Below are 16,660 nucleotides of genomic sequence, written 5' to 3' on the forward strand. Positions count from 1 at the left end.
TGTGTGTGAATGCAAGAGTGTATGGATGTTTCCCGGTGATTGGTTGCGACTGGAAGGGCATACGCTGCATAAAACATATGCTGGATAAGTTGGCGGTTCATTCCGCTGTGGGGACCCCAGATTAATAAAGAGACTAAGCTGAAAGAAAATTAATGAATGAATACTGAGGCAACTGATCTGTGAAAATTTCAACTGCTCTGTACTAACATATAAATAAATCTAATCTAATCGATGCATGTACTGTATTTACATTTTACTGAATATTTCAGTTTAATAAACTTTTTTATGGATATTCCCCAGCTTTTCAGATGGGGAATAATTAGGGTAACAGGACTGAGTGACAGATAGGGAACATGACTAAAATGTGTTTTTTATCTAAGGAATTATATGTTTTTTTCCCAGTACTGGGTTGCAGCATGGAAGGGCATCCGCTGTGCCAAACATATGCTTGATAAGTTGGTGGTTCATTTCGCTGTGGCGACCCTGGATGAATAAAGGGACTAAGCCGAAGGAAAATGAATGAATTATACGTTTTTCAATAAATGTATTTGAGGCAAAGGTGAGATTTGGAGTTCCACAACAATGCAAAAGAAAATAAAAATACATATTTGAATGATTTTACATTGAAATGCAGTGCTATAGAGACTTGGGACAAACAAACAAAAAGCCATTTTCAGTGATTTAGGTAGTTTTTATCAATCCTTTAATTTAAATTTGCAGTTTAAACAGTATAAAAGACACTTTGCATAATAATAACATGTATGTTTGAGTTACTTTTGATATTTATACATATTAAGTCCTGGGGACAGAAAAGGCACCCATTTGGTAAATGGCTCAAATACATACAATTTCACTGCTGATGATAACAACTTTAACCCACATAAACTGGTTCTTAACTTAACCATACTCCATACACCATCTCAAATGCTTTGCAGTACACAAACATATGTATACATGTTGTATCTAACAATTAATCCAATTTGTTGATGTGTATACTGTACATCAATACAATCTCTTGATCAGCTGAGCATTCTTTTGTTACAGGCTTTACTGATTGAAACTGAAAACAAAAAGATTGAGCAGCACAATGTGCACAAATGTTTTCATATAATGCCACCTAAAGAATCTAAGAACATCTTTCCACTATAAAGAACCTTTTGAGGAATGAAAAGTTTAATAACTGTTGTTACAAACAGAATGTAAGCGTGTCATTTTTAACAAGCTAAAGAGTATATGTTATCAATGAAAATTATACAGTAACAACTTAAGTTAAATTCCTGTTTGTCCCCGTGGGTTTCGTCCAGGGGCTCCGGTTTCCCCACAAGTCCAAAGACGTAGGTGAATTAGATGTATAGGCTAAATTGTCTGTAGTGTATGTGTGAATGGGTGTGTGTGGATGTTTCCCAGTGATGGGTTGCGGCTGGAAGGGCATCCGCTGCGTAAAACATGGATAAGTTGGCGGTTCATTCCGCTGTGGTGACCCGGGATTAAGGGACTAAGCCGAAAAGAAAATGAATGAATGAATAAATGAACTTCCTGTTTGCAGCAGCATGAGCTGTTTTTGTACAGCTAAAAATAATCACATTAATATGATTGCTCGCTTTAATATTGAACTGCGGCATGAAAGGAGACGACTAAGTTAATTTGTCATAAATTACTGACATTAAAAATGAATGTCTTTCATGTGAAACAGTGGAACAAAAGCTTGTAATATTCTGCTATTGTTAGCTATGATTCAAGTCAGTCAGCTTTTTATTTCAGCTATTTAAGAGTCTGTGTTTATCACTGACTGGAAGAGTCCACAAGCACCGCCCGTAGAAACCATTCAGGGTTGCCATGGAAACATAACAATCCCAAGTAGCTCCGGGCTAGCGTGTTGAAGGTGAGTTAATGAAATTATTATCCATTCACGTCATTGTTGTGTTTGGTGAAAAAAAAACTGGTTTCAAAGTTGTTACGTTATCTTCTTTTTGGAGGTCAAGAGATCAGACGTGTGGGAAAATAACTAACAAACAACTATACAATTTAGGCTTCTTGCTGCTAAGTATTGTCCTGGTGTTACACACAGACCCGTAGTCAGGAGGGTTCACCCCCTCACTGACAAAGGTCCAGAATTTGTCCCGAACACGAGCACATTTGTCCTATTTTAACTGCTATGCCATAATACATAGTGACAATAACCTATCAAAGAAGGCTTTAAGACCAATAAAAAGGTTTGAAGCGTCAAAAGTTAATTTTGATACTAACTTAATTAGGCTATTGTTGTCATACATTAGTTTTTTTATTTGACTTATTTAAAAGATAAGAAATATCATGATAAAAATAGTATAACAGCTCGAAAATTCGTGAAACTCTACATTATTATTATTTTATTATTCAAATTGCCAAATTCTGACTGAAGGGGGTTTAATGTGCTGCCTAGGTAATATGCCACAGTATGCCACATTGGCCGACAATAGGCAACAGTTTTTATTTTAAAACTTTAACAGATTCCTCTTTTTTAGTACATCAAAAATTGTGGTTATGATGACCATCTGACAAGCAGAAAATGGTGCTTAAAATGTCATTAAAATGCAGTATTTAAACCTCATATTTAAATTTAAAAAATCAGGCGAATGACTGTAAAAAGGTCTGCATTTTGAGAAAAAAAAGAACCCCCTTTTTCACCAGGTTGTCGTCAGGCCTGTTTATTTTTGAAGCATTAATAAACGTAACAGTGGAGATGTGGTTTCTCGATTTATCACTTTGAGACCATTTGCAGTCTATACGTTGATGTGTTTTTGTTCACTAGGCTATAATCTTTTGGCACAATTGTGTTAGTAGCTAGCTTGTATCAAACACAAAAGTTCTGTTACCTTCTTTCTTTTACATTTCTTAAGGTATTACTGCTACTGTTTAAATGTGTTTTAGCTCTGTTTTATATGACAGTTGACATTTATATTTAGGTATAAATTTGATTTAATAATATATTTCAGTCTTAATAGATAGTTCACATAGAGGTAAACATTCTTTCATCATTTATTCACACTTCATATGTTCCAAACCCGTATACATTTCTTCTGTTCAACTGAAACAAAGATAACTAAAGATTGTTACATTCAAGTCTAAGGGTACAGTATCAGCCGTCTAACTTATCAGCACTCTTCCAGTTCAACAGAAGGAAGTAAAGTAATGAGTAATATGTAAATGATGACAGAATTTTTCATTTATGGATGAATTATCAATTTAATATTCTTGCTTTTTTCCCCTCCAGAAAAACAACACACAATGGCTGTGAATGTCAAAACAGTTTTGAAGATCCCAGAGCTGTCAGACCACAGCAGCTGTGAAGATGATGATGAGAATCATTTCACAGATCTGCAGCAGCCTGATGATAATCTAACAGAGTCTGATAAGCTGTTAAATAACCTTGCTGGCAGTGCTGAAGTTATAACAGAGCAGGAGAAAATCAAGAAAAATGAACAAGTGGCAAGACAAACTACTGTGTTGAATGCTACTACAGAAATTAAGGTATATTTGTACAGTATACATGCACATCAAACGTACAATATAATTATGCAACCATTTTAATCATATGCAAATGTGTCTTTGGTGCATTATTGACATTATTATTATTTATTTACTTCTCAGCTTCCGAGCCGAACTAACTGTATGATTGGCTCTGATGATGGACTTTACCTGTTTCTGGGTCACACTCATGGTATGTCGGTCATCAGTACATCCACCTTCACCTGTGTGAAAACATGGCAGGATGAACGAGTGGAGATCACCAGCATCTCTTGTGCCTCTCTTGGAAATGTCACACACCTCTTGGGCACAGTGGATGACATAGGTAATTTTCTTGAAATATTTTGACACAATTTACATTGAGATCTCTCCCCTTCCTATTTTGTGTATTTAATTATACATTTGTCTTATTAGGTATTGCACGGGTTTTTGTACATCACAAGGAGAATATTTATTTAATAAAAGTCATCAATGAAACTGTGAGTTCATAATATTGTTTAAGAGCTTGTTTTATGTATTCTTTTGTATTTTTTTTTGTAACAAATAGCATATTTCTTACAGGATGATATAAACCAAAGAAACATCTGTGCAAAATTTGAAGTATGTAGGAGTGGGGCATTTGGAGCTGCAGTCATGATGTGTAAATTTCCTATTAAAATATGTACATACAATATAAAAATAACATTACTGATTCATTAATGCCATCATCATATATTGTCTTTGAAGCCAATGGATCTGTGTGGCTGGATCTCTATCGCTTCCCAAAAGAAATGTGGCTTAAAGAGCTTGAAGCCAAACAGGTAACTCTTTATAGTTTGAATAGCCAAAGTCCCTTTAAGGCAAGTCATTTCACTCAGTGATCATCTTAGAAATACCTCTCAGGCATTATATTCAAGAATTCTGTCTGAATGGAGAAACATCAAATTCTCCAAAATTGCTTGCCATGCTTATGATTGAATTTCATATTAGGTATCACTAATAAAATTCAACATTAACTGTCCCTTTAGTTTAATATCTAAACGTTCGAATCACACAAAATCTGCAGAAACTAACCTCTGGTCCAAGCCCCTCCTCCAGAGTATCGTCAGTCTATAGCGATCAATGATTGGCTCCTATACTAGAAGGCTGCTTTTTACACCATATAGCAATCGATGACTGGCTCCTGTACTAGAAGGCAGGCTTTATTCTCCATATTGACAGTTACACATTTCCCTATTCAAAAAGATACGAGTGACATGTCTTGTGTATTTTATAGTATTTGTTATAGCCTAGTTTATTATTCATAGCTGTATTATGTTGAAAACTTACATGGCAAAAAGATTTGTCTTCTTTTACTTAGAGTTTTTGTCTTGTTTTTAGACCAAATGTCAAAAAATTCTTAAATCAATAAACATTTTCTAGAGAAGACATCTTGTTTTATTTTCAGAACTCATGAGTCAAAATTAAGCGGGATTTTCCTTAAAACAGGCTGAATAATCTGTCAGTGGGGTAAGTAAAATAAACTTGTTTTCAGTTTGAAATAAGATTATTTTACATATACCCCATAGGCAGACTATTAATACAGTTTTTTTTTTCTTGGAGGCATAACTTCAGTTGTTTTTGTTTGTTGTTGTTTTTCTTTTAGAATTAATGTACTGAATAAAATTTTGGTATTATGTCTAAAAAAGTCAGTTATTGTTTGCTTAGTTGCTGTATCAAAATGATCACATTCAGCCCTGTTTCTTATGTAGGCCACACAATCCCCACGGGCCACTGAAGCCAAATTGTCTCCGGTAGTCTTACTCATGAAGATCAAACCTCCTGAAATCCCTGCAGGTATCTAAGAAATTGCTGCAGACATGTTTGTTGTGCCTTTATTTCACTGAAGTGTATGTTTTTTTTAAGGAACCTCACTGAAAAGTCCACTTGAGGTCTTGCAGAAGACAGAAGAAGGCACTATAATAGGCTCAGGCCAAAATCACCTCATTAGTAGTCAACAATGGGAAAGCCAAGATCTGGCATTTAGGAAAATGTATGCAAAGTACCTCTGCACCAGCTCTGCAGGACCACCACAGCCGAAAGCAGAGGGTCCCAGGTAGATTTTATCAATTTTGAAAGTGAAGTTAGATTTTACTTTGATTTGTATGTATATAGTACAGAGTAAATCAGTTTTTTGTCACATTATGCATTCTTAAGGCCAATTCACATTGCACTAATAGATGCTGGCCAGTCTCAAATAGCCAGACTGTAAGACTGAAGACAGAAAGTCTTCATTGCAGCTTTCACTGGCCAAGGAGTGACCAGAGGCCCACTAACATGAAAGAAACCAACCACAGCTCATTATTTTAGCATCATGTTAGGGGGTTAAAGGAATATTTCACCCAAAAATGACAATTTCTCCAATCTCCATCATTTACCCACACTCAAGTGTGACTTGTAAACCAAAAAGTCTAAACATTTATGAATTTCTTTCTTTTGTTGATCATAAAACAAGATATTCTAAAGAATATAGGGGGAAAGTAGTCAGTGACATCCATAGTGGGATCAAAAAAAGGTCATCGACAATGTTTTTTCCAACATTCTTCAGTATATCTTTTTCTGTTTTCACAGAATAAAGAAACTCAAACAGGTTTGGAACAAGTGGAGGATGAGTAAATAATGACAGAATTTTTGTTTTTGGGTGAACTGTCCCTTTAAAATGTATTTTTCATGTCCCTATTATAAAAGACTGTCATGTAAAACTGTTGGATGTATTTGAAAGAGGCTATGCCATAAAACACATATATTTGAAAACCCATTATTTAGTTGATTATTATACGAGCTAGTCGGCTGCAAACACTGCAGCATTCATCTACTGCAGGCATGTCCAAGCTCGGTCCTGGAGGGCCGGTGTCCTGCACAGTTTAGTTCCAACCCCAATCAGACACACCTGGGCTAGCTAATCAAGCACTTACTAGGCTTTCTAGAAACATCCGTGCAGGTGTGTTGAGGCAAGTTGGAGCTAAAATCTGCAGGACACCGGCCCTCCAGGACCGAGTTTGGACACCCCTGATCTACTGTATGAGGGGCTTTGCCATCATGAAAGCTTTGCTTTGAGGCGGACTCAAGAATGTGAAATCCTGTGAAATGTATCTAATCAAATGATAACTTGACAGAATGTTCAGCAAGGGGTCTTTGGGTGTGATTCCAACCAATGTACACAATCCCCACCAGATTCCAATGTGCCACTTCTCAGACATTTCACAACCCAAGAAACAATAAATGAATGAGTGAGAAACAAGCTCAAACCAACGCAAACAGATATTTATTGCTATAACACACTAATCTAACAACAAAAACAAAAGTATTAGGGCCCTATCATACACCCGGCACAATAAGGCGCAAGGTGTGTTTGGCGCAATTTGTTGATATTTTCACACAAGCGCAATCCTAATTTTCCCATTTTGCGCCACATTGTTTAAATAGCAAATCCATTTGTGCCACTTTGTGGACTCATGGGTGTGCTGGTCTACAAAGGAGGTGTGTTAAGACGCATTGTTGGCATGTTGCTATTTTGAAGAACTTAAATAGACCGCACCATTGACCAACTAAAAAGCGGGTCTAAAGTCTAGTGCAGAGTGCATTAGTTTTGCACCTATACAGGTTTAAATGCTTACACATTGCTTAATACACACAGGATCTTTACTAACGATTAAAATGTTACAAATATTATTATTTTCTACGTAAATATAAAAAACCACTGCCACCATGCCTTCTTCAAGCCTCCATGCCTTTTTTCAGTTCATTCATGACAATTTGTATAGTGTTATTATTATTATTAGCAGTATTATTTATTATATGAATATTTATATTTGCTTTAATAAAAACAAGTTTAGATTTGTCCACCTGTTGGGTTTTAGACGTCTGCATCACCATATGGGGCATAAAAAAGAACGTGTGTTTTGATATAACTCACTTTTTTTATGACCACATTTCATTATCCGTTTGCTGAAAATTAAAACTGAATTTTGAAATAGTTTTAAAAAACAAATCTTTGCGCTTAACAAACTGAATTAATTATGTAGGTTAATGGATGTCTTCAGTGGAGTGAGTTTCCACCGTTTCCTTATCCACGAAAGTAAAGGAGTACAGTAAAGAATAAAGTAAAGAGAAAGTAAAGAGGCCGAATGGTGGAGGCTCATTCTTTATACTTTCGCTGCAAATGGTCTTTTTAACTGTTTTCTCACTGAAGCATTCAGTTTTTCCACTTACAAAGTCCGCCATGTAAATAGCAAATGCACCATGGTGCGACTCAACTGACTCTTAAAAGGAATGGGAGATAAGAATCTGATTGGTTTCATGCACCTAGATTTAAAAAAAATGGGGCCCTTAGAATTAGGTTATGCTGGTGCATTGTGAACTGATCTTTACAGATTACTGAAGATCTTTTTATTTATAGCAGCTTTTGAACAAACACTATAAAGAAACGTGGACCAAAATAATTCACAAAATTTGCACGGATTCTATTATAGTTCATTGTTTTTTAACATTAAAAGTGTTAAGACGAAGTTATGAAATATTATATGCAAAGAAGTATTTAAAGTGTTGCCCATCTGCAAGGCCATATAACACAATTACTGTACATCTGATTTGTCTTTTAATTATTAACTAGTTAGCTTAATATACAGTTGAAGTCAGAATTATTAGCCCCCTGAATTATTAGCTCCCCTGTTTATTTTTTTCCCCAATTTCTGTTTAACGGAAAGAAGATTTTTTTCAACACATTTCTAAACATAATAGTTTTAATAACTCATGTCTAATAACTGATTTATTTTATCTTTGCCATGATGACAATAAATAATATTTGACTAGATATTTTTCAAGACACGTATATACAGCTTAAAGTGACATTTAAAGGGCTAATTAGGTTAACTAGGCAGGTTAGGGTAATTAGGCAAGTTATTTTATCACGATGGTTTGTTCTGTAGACTATTGAAAAAAGTAGCTTAAAGGGGCTAATAATTTTGTCCATAAAACGGTGATTAAAAAATGTAAACTGCTTTTATTCTAGCCGAAATAAAACAAATAAGACTTTCTCCAGAATAACAAATATTATCAGACATACTGTGAAAATTTCCTTGCTCTGTTAAATATTATTTGGGAAATATTTAAAAAAGAAAAAAAAAAGGGGGGGGCTAATAATTCTGACTTCAACTATATATATGCCTAAAATAAAACTGATTAACCAAAAAAGTTTATTAGTGTTTCCAAACCCATCTGATTTTATGATGTTTCTTTAAATGTAAAATTAGCTTTTTCCATATAGTGCAAGATACTAAAATTGCTTAACTACAAAAGACAAAGCTTAAATAAATTCTAAATTTAAACAAAATTTTCAACAACATCCTGCCATTTATCATTATTCTTTTCTCATTTTTAGTTAAATCATTAGTAGTTTTATTCATTTTCTACTTTTAGGTAATTTGTGGCCTAATTATAATAATTAATTCATTATTTTTATTTAGTTAATTTGTGATCATGTTTTAACTAAAGTGAGGGGCTGAATTAAGATATAAGCATATATAAGCATACGGTGTGACAAATGAGAAACTGAGATTTGTCACTTTAGAACCACTAGAGGTTGTGAAAGGTGTCAAGAGCAGCTTTTTAAAAATAATTTCTGAGGCTATTTTTCCACATTGCAAAAATGGTTACAGTTTGCCCTTTTTTTTTGTTCCATTACAGCAACTGTACTTGTCACTTCTTATTTAATGACGGTTTTCATTCAGTGCCTGGGGAAGTGAAGGCAGCTGGAGGTGAGTCATGAACTCAAGAGATTATTTCACATGTACGTTTTTCAAAAATAGATAGTGTAATCACACTTTACAGAACAATCGCTTCTCTGAAAGCCTACCTTATGAATATTCATTTGAAATATTTCTTTGGGTTATTTTTAAAGATATTCCCATTTTATTGTGCCTGTGGTGGAACGGCAGTCGTAATCTCCTACAATATCTTTTGTTGAAGGCCCCTAAAGAGAAAGGTACTCCAGCAACTAAGATTTATACTGCATTAATTACTAAGTGAAACAAATGAGTTATTCATGTTTATAAATTATATCTGAATATGTTCCTGAATCAGATACTGAACCCAAACCAGATGTTTTATGGCCCAATGCCCAGGAAATCCTATGCTCTGCTGTCAGTTCCTGCACACGATTTATTGTTCTAGGGCTTGACAATCAACTTGTTACTATATGGGACCGACGGTTTGGTAATTTTCTTCAATGTTTAGTCATTTCATATGTTTGTATGATAAATATCTCAATGATTAGATTAAACCATGAACTACTGGGTCTATACACTGCCTCACAGATCATACTGAGATGAACAATGCTATGATTACAGGGTGTCCATATGCCAATATTGTGATCCCAGTAGACAGTGCCATATGCAGGATGAAGCTCCTTCTGCAAAGTGAACCATCAGTCAATCTTCCTCAGGGTGCCTATTTACCAACACTACAGTTAGTGCTGACTTGCAGAAGTGGGGCATGTTACAGTGTGTCTGCAGGAAGAGGAGGAGACACAAGCATTGTTGCACTTATTGAGAGGTATTAAATAGTGGGTTACTGTTATTATAATTTAAAATTCTGCTATCTAATATCTAATATAGATCTGTTAGATTTAATAAGTAGATCAACGTCCTGCAGCACATGATAAGTGAAACCCTCTCCTTCCCCAGCTCCTCCTGTCCAGTCCTGCTACAGAATTTGATTTATTTATGCATGTCTTACCTGTTCACAGCAACAAGTGTATATATTGATTACAATCCATGCTCATAGTGGATATGTACCCCTGTATATATTTTTTGGAGAGTGCAAAATACGCCCCTAGAGGTTTTTTTGTTGTTGTTGCAGTTTTTGTTTTTGCGAATCCAACAGAGGCCGCTGTGTACACTGTTTGATATCTCAGATTTGTCTTGCAAGTGCCATTCACCACTGCTCTTCTAGCGTACATCCACCAGATGTCAATGTCGACTGACTGACTGACCAACCAACCGACCGATCACCCTACCCACCCTCTTCCCTAAACCCAACTAATAGTGTTTTGAAAAGCAGTCCAGTAAAAGAAAAGCCCTCACGACCGCTTGATTTTTTTCATGTTTTCAGATCTTACCACGTTCTCACCCTGTTATTTAGTTGTTTATTTATTTTTTGCCTGTTGATTTTGTTTTACTTGCTTTCTGGAACTGTTCTTCACCAGACTTGGACTCCGTCATCGCGGACAACTTCGCTCTGTGTCTCAGGTCCGCCGACATATGCCGCAAATGCGGCGAGCCACTAGGCAAACTGATAACAGTGGAAAAGCTGTCCACATGGAGGTGAGAGGTCAGCTGGTAGCACGAAATGAAACAGAAGCCGTTGGCAGTGTCATACTGCTCCGTATTGTTACTTTGTAAGATGAAATACAGCCATGCCTGGCTACATAATTTGTGCTCTCCTGAAATGTATACACTGGTACGTATTTATAATGAGCTTGTGTTAATTGATTAGCAAGTCCAAAGTTGCTCCACAGTAGCAGCAAGGATACCCTGCCAAGACCATATGCATTAGCATTGCCGTTTCCATTACCATGCTAAAGCTATTTCAGTTGTCAGGTTTGGAATAAATATAATGACTTTTTTCCATCAGATCTGCAGACGCAAGCAGTTCTGTCACTTTTGCTGGACCTGTGCCATTCCTGAAATGTCTGGTAAGGTAAAATCTAACGGCAAAATTCATTGTCAGACATGTTAGTTTCAGATATTTGAAGGTTTAAAGTCATTTTATAACAAAGCCAAAAAAGTACTAATTACTGAAATGATTTACAGGCTTTGTTGATGCAAAGGAATGGGAGAGTATCTTTATGGGAAATAGAGGATGGAGAACCAATGTACATCTTAAACCTGCCTCACACTCATGTATCTGGCTCACTCAGAGAACCTGTGTGTGTGCTTGAGCCACTCCAGCAAAAACTCTATATTGTTGGTAAGCTTCACACAAATGACACTTCTCCATCATTTTAATGTAAATGTACACCATAATGGCCGTTCATGCAGAATGCATTTTTACACTCCAACGCGCTACTTTTCTATTGTTTTCTTATGTGAACCCACACTGGACAGACATGTTTGACCATTACACTCTGGACTTGCCTCTTTTGAAGCGTTGCACATGTGAGTGCTTCATTTTTTTAGATACCGTGTCAGGTTGAAAGGTCTTTCACACACAGAGCAGCTCATCACTGTCAGGCCCAAAAGCAATGGATCAATCAGAAGAGCTTGGAGGTGGGGCAACTGTTGCGAGCTGTTTGTAGTAGAAATTTGGCATGACAACTGTTTTATTTCGCGTTATGTCATGGTGGAGGAGGCATTCATTGTGGCTTTGTCCAGATATCCTAAGTTATGTGATGTATCTTCATGTGCTTATCATAATATATTGATTTCCTGTTTCTAATGGGTGTGTTATTGTTGGTATAACATTACGTTCATAACATCGCATCACGTAGACCTCACGCTGTGCTTTTGTTAAACTCATTCCTGAGCACTGCGTCAAGCGTTTTAGAAGCAAAGACACATTCAGTGTGAATGAGTCATAAGGATGCTTGATTGTTGCACTCATGTCCTCCTTTACAGAAAAAAAAATGACACAACCTTCGCATGTTTATTGACATTTTTAATACTTAAAAAGATCTTAATATCATAGATCTGAATACCTTTTTATTTTTATTGATGGGTTTGATCTTGGTGACATAAATCTGCTACGCTGCTGCTGCTTTGATTATTATGGCAGAGCAAGTATCAAGATTTGCTACCACCAGTATATTGACAGACATGTAGTCTGAAAATATAACACACTGTTGCTGCAAACATAATATATTATATATAATATTCATAATAGCCTTCGCGAGGTCGCATAGCCCTCCCCATGGCTGATGGTAACGCACACCTCTCAATAAATATAACTACACATCGCAACAACACGTAGCGCATAGCTCTGTGAATGGTCGGCTTGGCACCAGTGACGAGCATGGGTGGTGCTAAGAGCTGCATACCTGATGGAGCGAGTGTTTACAAGTGTTGAGTCCTGTGAAGGAGCTATAAATGGAGACTTTTGTGTTGTGTTTACCTTATCATTAAAGTTGTTGCACGTCCGCCGGTTCCCACCTAAGAATGAGTGAGATTTAGCTACTTGTACATTAAGGTAGCGTTCAGAAAAAACAAAACACCCGCTAGAAAACTCGACACAGAGGAACATAAAAACCTACTGCCAGCTAGCATTTCGTAAGCGTTATTGCAGAGCAACACAAACAGCACACAGAAGTATAAATGCATGACTTTGTGCAAGGCAGGCACCGTGGGTCACACCAATCACTTGACAGAAATATAAATCAACCTTTACCCCTGTAGCAGATCTGAACTCAGGTGGAGCTTTGGTGGAGGAGGGTCTCTGAAAACATGTTCCTAGCTTAACTACACTGAAGGGGGTCACACACCAGAAGCGCCGCTCAGTGCCATGCATTTTAGAATTCTAAACATAGGTTTCTATCAGGGTACACACATCGGCGCTGCAAGTTGGCGGCTGTCTGCAGCACCCAGCCATGATACTGTTCATATTTCTGCCCCGCCACAGAGAGCCATCTGAATAGTTTCATTTTAAATAGCACGCAAATGTGCGCGTCTGTTGTGCGATTTAAATGCCCTTGAGGCATATAAAACATTGAGCAGCACGCTCATTGGCTGCTGAGGGAACAATATACTGCGCAATATAGTTGATCATTTAGGAGCAGATTAGGCATGACTTATCAGCCTGTGTGCGCATAGGGTTTCATGACAGAACTTTTAATGTGTTTTATTCTAATATCTGAAGTTCTTAATCAGAATGCTTTCTGAATCAACATGTTGCCAAATTATTTACTGAGTTAAAGTGTCACCTGCTTTGTTTGTTTTAGGTGATAGAAAAACACCCCTGGCAAAGGTGATCAACAGGGAAGAGAATGACAGCTCTCTCTTCGTCTTCAGCTTCTCTGAATGTTCTTTGTTGGATCAGCACCGAGTTGTAAGACCAGCTGTAACTGAAAAAGTAACCAAAGCAACACTCTTGGATTTGGAGGAAGCCTGCAACCTTTACATTAAGGAAAGGTTCGTGAAAAATTAGTATAATTGTATAATACATTTAGTAAGGGATAATGTATAATTAGCTGGTTGTTATCGCAGAATAAACACATAGTTACTAGGCCTTGAAGGGGCTATTTTGTGATAACAACTCCACTTTCTGAAACACACAAAAAAAATCAGCTAAATGCATATTATTCTGCTTATTACATGGCTACTTAAGCAAATAAACCATAGTAGTTTATTAGCTCACTGAATGCAAAGGTTACACACAGAAAGCAGCTAAAAATATGCAGTAAGTTCAACATTTAAACTAGACCAACAGCAGCCAAGCCACTAGTTAGACACCTTGGAGGCACTAGTTCCACTTAAAAATTTAATGGGGACAAAAAAAATGTTGATTTGTAATTAAGCTGTTTTAAAATCTTACTTGCACAAAACAGTCATCTAACTGACACAGTGAACAGAGCAATTTTACAATACTGCAAACACTAAAGTCCTTCGATTAAATTTGTAATATTATTAATGACTATTAGAACTAAGATTGCTATAATAATTGTCATTATTATAGTTGTGGTTTGGGCTCTGCTATTTTTACTATAAACATATTTTATATGTGAAGATGGCCTAAAATACTTACTGTATTTTACATGTGTAATGTTTTTGTGTGTGTAGAGCTGACTCGTGGAAAGAGATGGACAGAAAATTGGCTTACCAATGGGAGCAGCTACTGAAGCATGGTATTAAATAAAACACCCAAGACAATGAGAATCAGAAGCAATCTGACAGACAGCACGTTTTCCATTTACTATATTAATATGGATCAAATGGATGCATGCAGGCATTCATTCATTTGTTCATTTATAGTGATTCTTTTTTAAACACTGAATACAGTCAGTTTGGAACATCTATGTTATTTTAGTCTCAGTTCAGGGGTTATGAGGAGGGTACATGTCACTTCTCAAGCTATGCTACGTGATGCTAGGCCAGTGCAAATGAGCTTATGTATGCACATGACTTAATATATGTTTATATATGCATGAGTAAGCTGTGCAATTGCATAAGTGTATTAGTAATGGTTCCAGCATATCTTTTTCTACACTTACTGCTCAATTGCGATAAGTAGTTGTTATGTAATTAACAAAACATCAGAATATTTGTTTATTCGCAGTGCACAGACTATTGCGAACTGACTGTTCAGAAAATGTTCATATAATATCACAGCTAATGATGTCTCACACACATTATACTGAATGTCAACACCATTTTCCTGGTTGTAATGCTCTTGTTCATTTCATATGACAGACCATGGGCACTCGTTTTCAGCTTTGTTCCACTTAAGTCTTTTCCAGCAAGCACATCTTTTCATGATTAGTGCAGTTTGTACTGAACATCAAGTTCGTTTAACTTGAGTTGCGCTGTTAATCAATGCAGCTATTTTTTTAAAAATACACTTATCATTTCAAATCATTCATGCCATTTTGTTTATTCACTGTTTCACCACATCATTACTTTTTAATTGGACTGCCAGAGGGCAGTTGAGGGACGATTTTTGGTGAGCTTATGGAACTTTGAACGATCTGACTCACAGCCCATAACAACATTACCGCAACACAAAAGGCTCAGTTTTAGCCCGTATGCATGTAGTTGTAATTAGTGTACACTATTTAAACAATTATGAATCCATGCAATGTTTAAAGCCGGATAAATTGTGAAAAAAAAGTCATTATTTGCACAAAATTTAAAAGATTTAATTAAAAATACACATAAGAAATATAAGTCTTCTCTTTAAATACATAAATATTTTTATAAGTTTACATGGACATCAGAAATTGAATTATTTGCTTTAATCTGAATGAGATAATAATATTATTAGGCTTGACATTAATGCGGGTAGATTTCAGCTGTGTTAGACAGACACTCACACTAGCCACTTTGGCTGGTTGAAAATAATTTTTACATTTTAAATGTTCTTAATTTTGTAATTTTTGAATTGTTCTTAAACGTTTGACAAAAAGGATGCCCATCGAGAAGTGCGACTGACAAAAACAACTGTGTTCCCGTGAACAAAAAAAAGCAGGTGAATACCAAATAAGAGGATGATAAGGTGCTTGGAGCGTCTCTCACTCACTGACGATGGCTTTAGTGTTTAAATGCTTGGCGCTCCCATTTCCTTGCATGAACCAATCATGCCTGGAAACCCAACTACTGCGATCGTAACTGATGATCTTGTAACTGGTGATCTGGGACCTTCAGCTTAAATTTGTGGCAAAGAAATTATTTATTTATTTTTTATTTGTTTATTTTTGGTGTGGCCAGAGAAAGAAAAATTTGGTAAATCCTTAGTGTTGAGCCCTGAAAAATCTTGTGAATCGAGAACTAATTGCAATGCAATACTTTGAATCCACAGCCCATTTGCTCATGCAAGGTTGAGCAGCAAGGTTATACACAACACACAAAATGAATGAGGACTCACGTGGGTATAGCGCAAAATCTAAATTAAGTAATTTTAGCATGCCAATGTCAAATATATGAATATAAATATATGTTTCCCTAACAACAAAATTGTGGCTAGTGAAAATGGCGAGTGGCTAGTAATGTTGAAAACCATTAGCCACAGTGGCTCGTGATCAAAAAAGTGAATGTCAAGCCCTGGATAAGGCATTTACATGAGTTGCTTTTTGAATGTTCCTTTCATGATCTTGTTTTACATGTTATAGCACATAATTCGATTAATATCATTGCGTCATCACGCTATCCACATTTCCTCCGGTGTTTTATGTAATTTCAGGTGTTTCAGTTTTAATTTGTCAACTTTAACTGCAGTTTGGCACTTTCACTTTCATTCAGGAACAATGCATGCATGCCCCCGTGACAAATGAGATATTGGATATCTAGTGAGTATGAACTGGAAGAGTGTTGTTTTAATGGAATTTGATACTGCATGCCATATGGGAAAAAAATGCAGGTGTCTGTAGTCCTTCACTGACTCGATAGGTGCAGAGCATAGTGTCAAGTAGCTGTGTGTGTATAGACTATCC

General features: G+C 36.3%; 1 protein-coding gene across 1 annotated transcript; it reads left to right on the forward strand.

Annotated features, from left to right (window-relative positions):
- Nucleotides 1-3,267: 3,267 nt before the first annotated feature.
- On the forward strand, nucleotides 3,268-14,443 carry wdr93 (WD repeat domain 93). The gene is given in 15 exon segments (XM_056462925.1): nucleotides 3,268-3,510; nucleotides 3,631-3,832; nucleotides 3,922-3,986; nucleotides 4,069-4,177; nucleotides 4,180-4,307; nucleotides 5,238-5,322; nucleotides 5,392-5,581; nucleotides 9,211-9,281; nucleotides 9,425-9,508; nucleotides 9,607-9,738; nucleotides 9,873-10,077; nucleotides 11,158-11,218; nucleotides 11,337-11,493; nucleotides 13,457-13,646; nucleotides 14,295-14,443. Coding segments are annotated over 15 exon segments (1,998 nt in total). The 3' UTR covers nucleotides 14,371-14,443.
- The last annotated feature ends 2,217 nt before the right edge of the window (nucleotides 14,444-16,660 follow it).

This window comes from Danio aesculapii, chromosome 7, assembly GCF_903798145.1.
Source record: "Danio aesculapii chromosome 7, fDanAes4.1, whole genome shotgun sequence".
NCBI classification, from domain to species: Eukaryota; Metazoa; Chordata; class Actinopteri; order Cypriniformes; family Danionidae; genus Danio; species Danio aesculapii.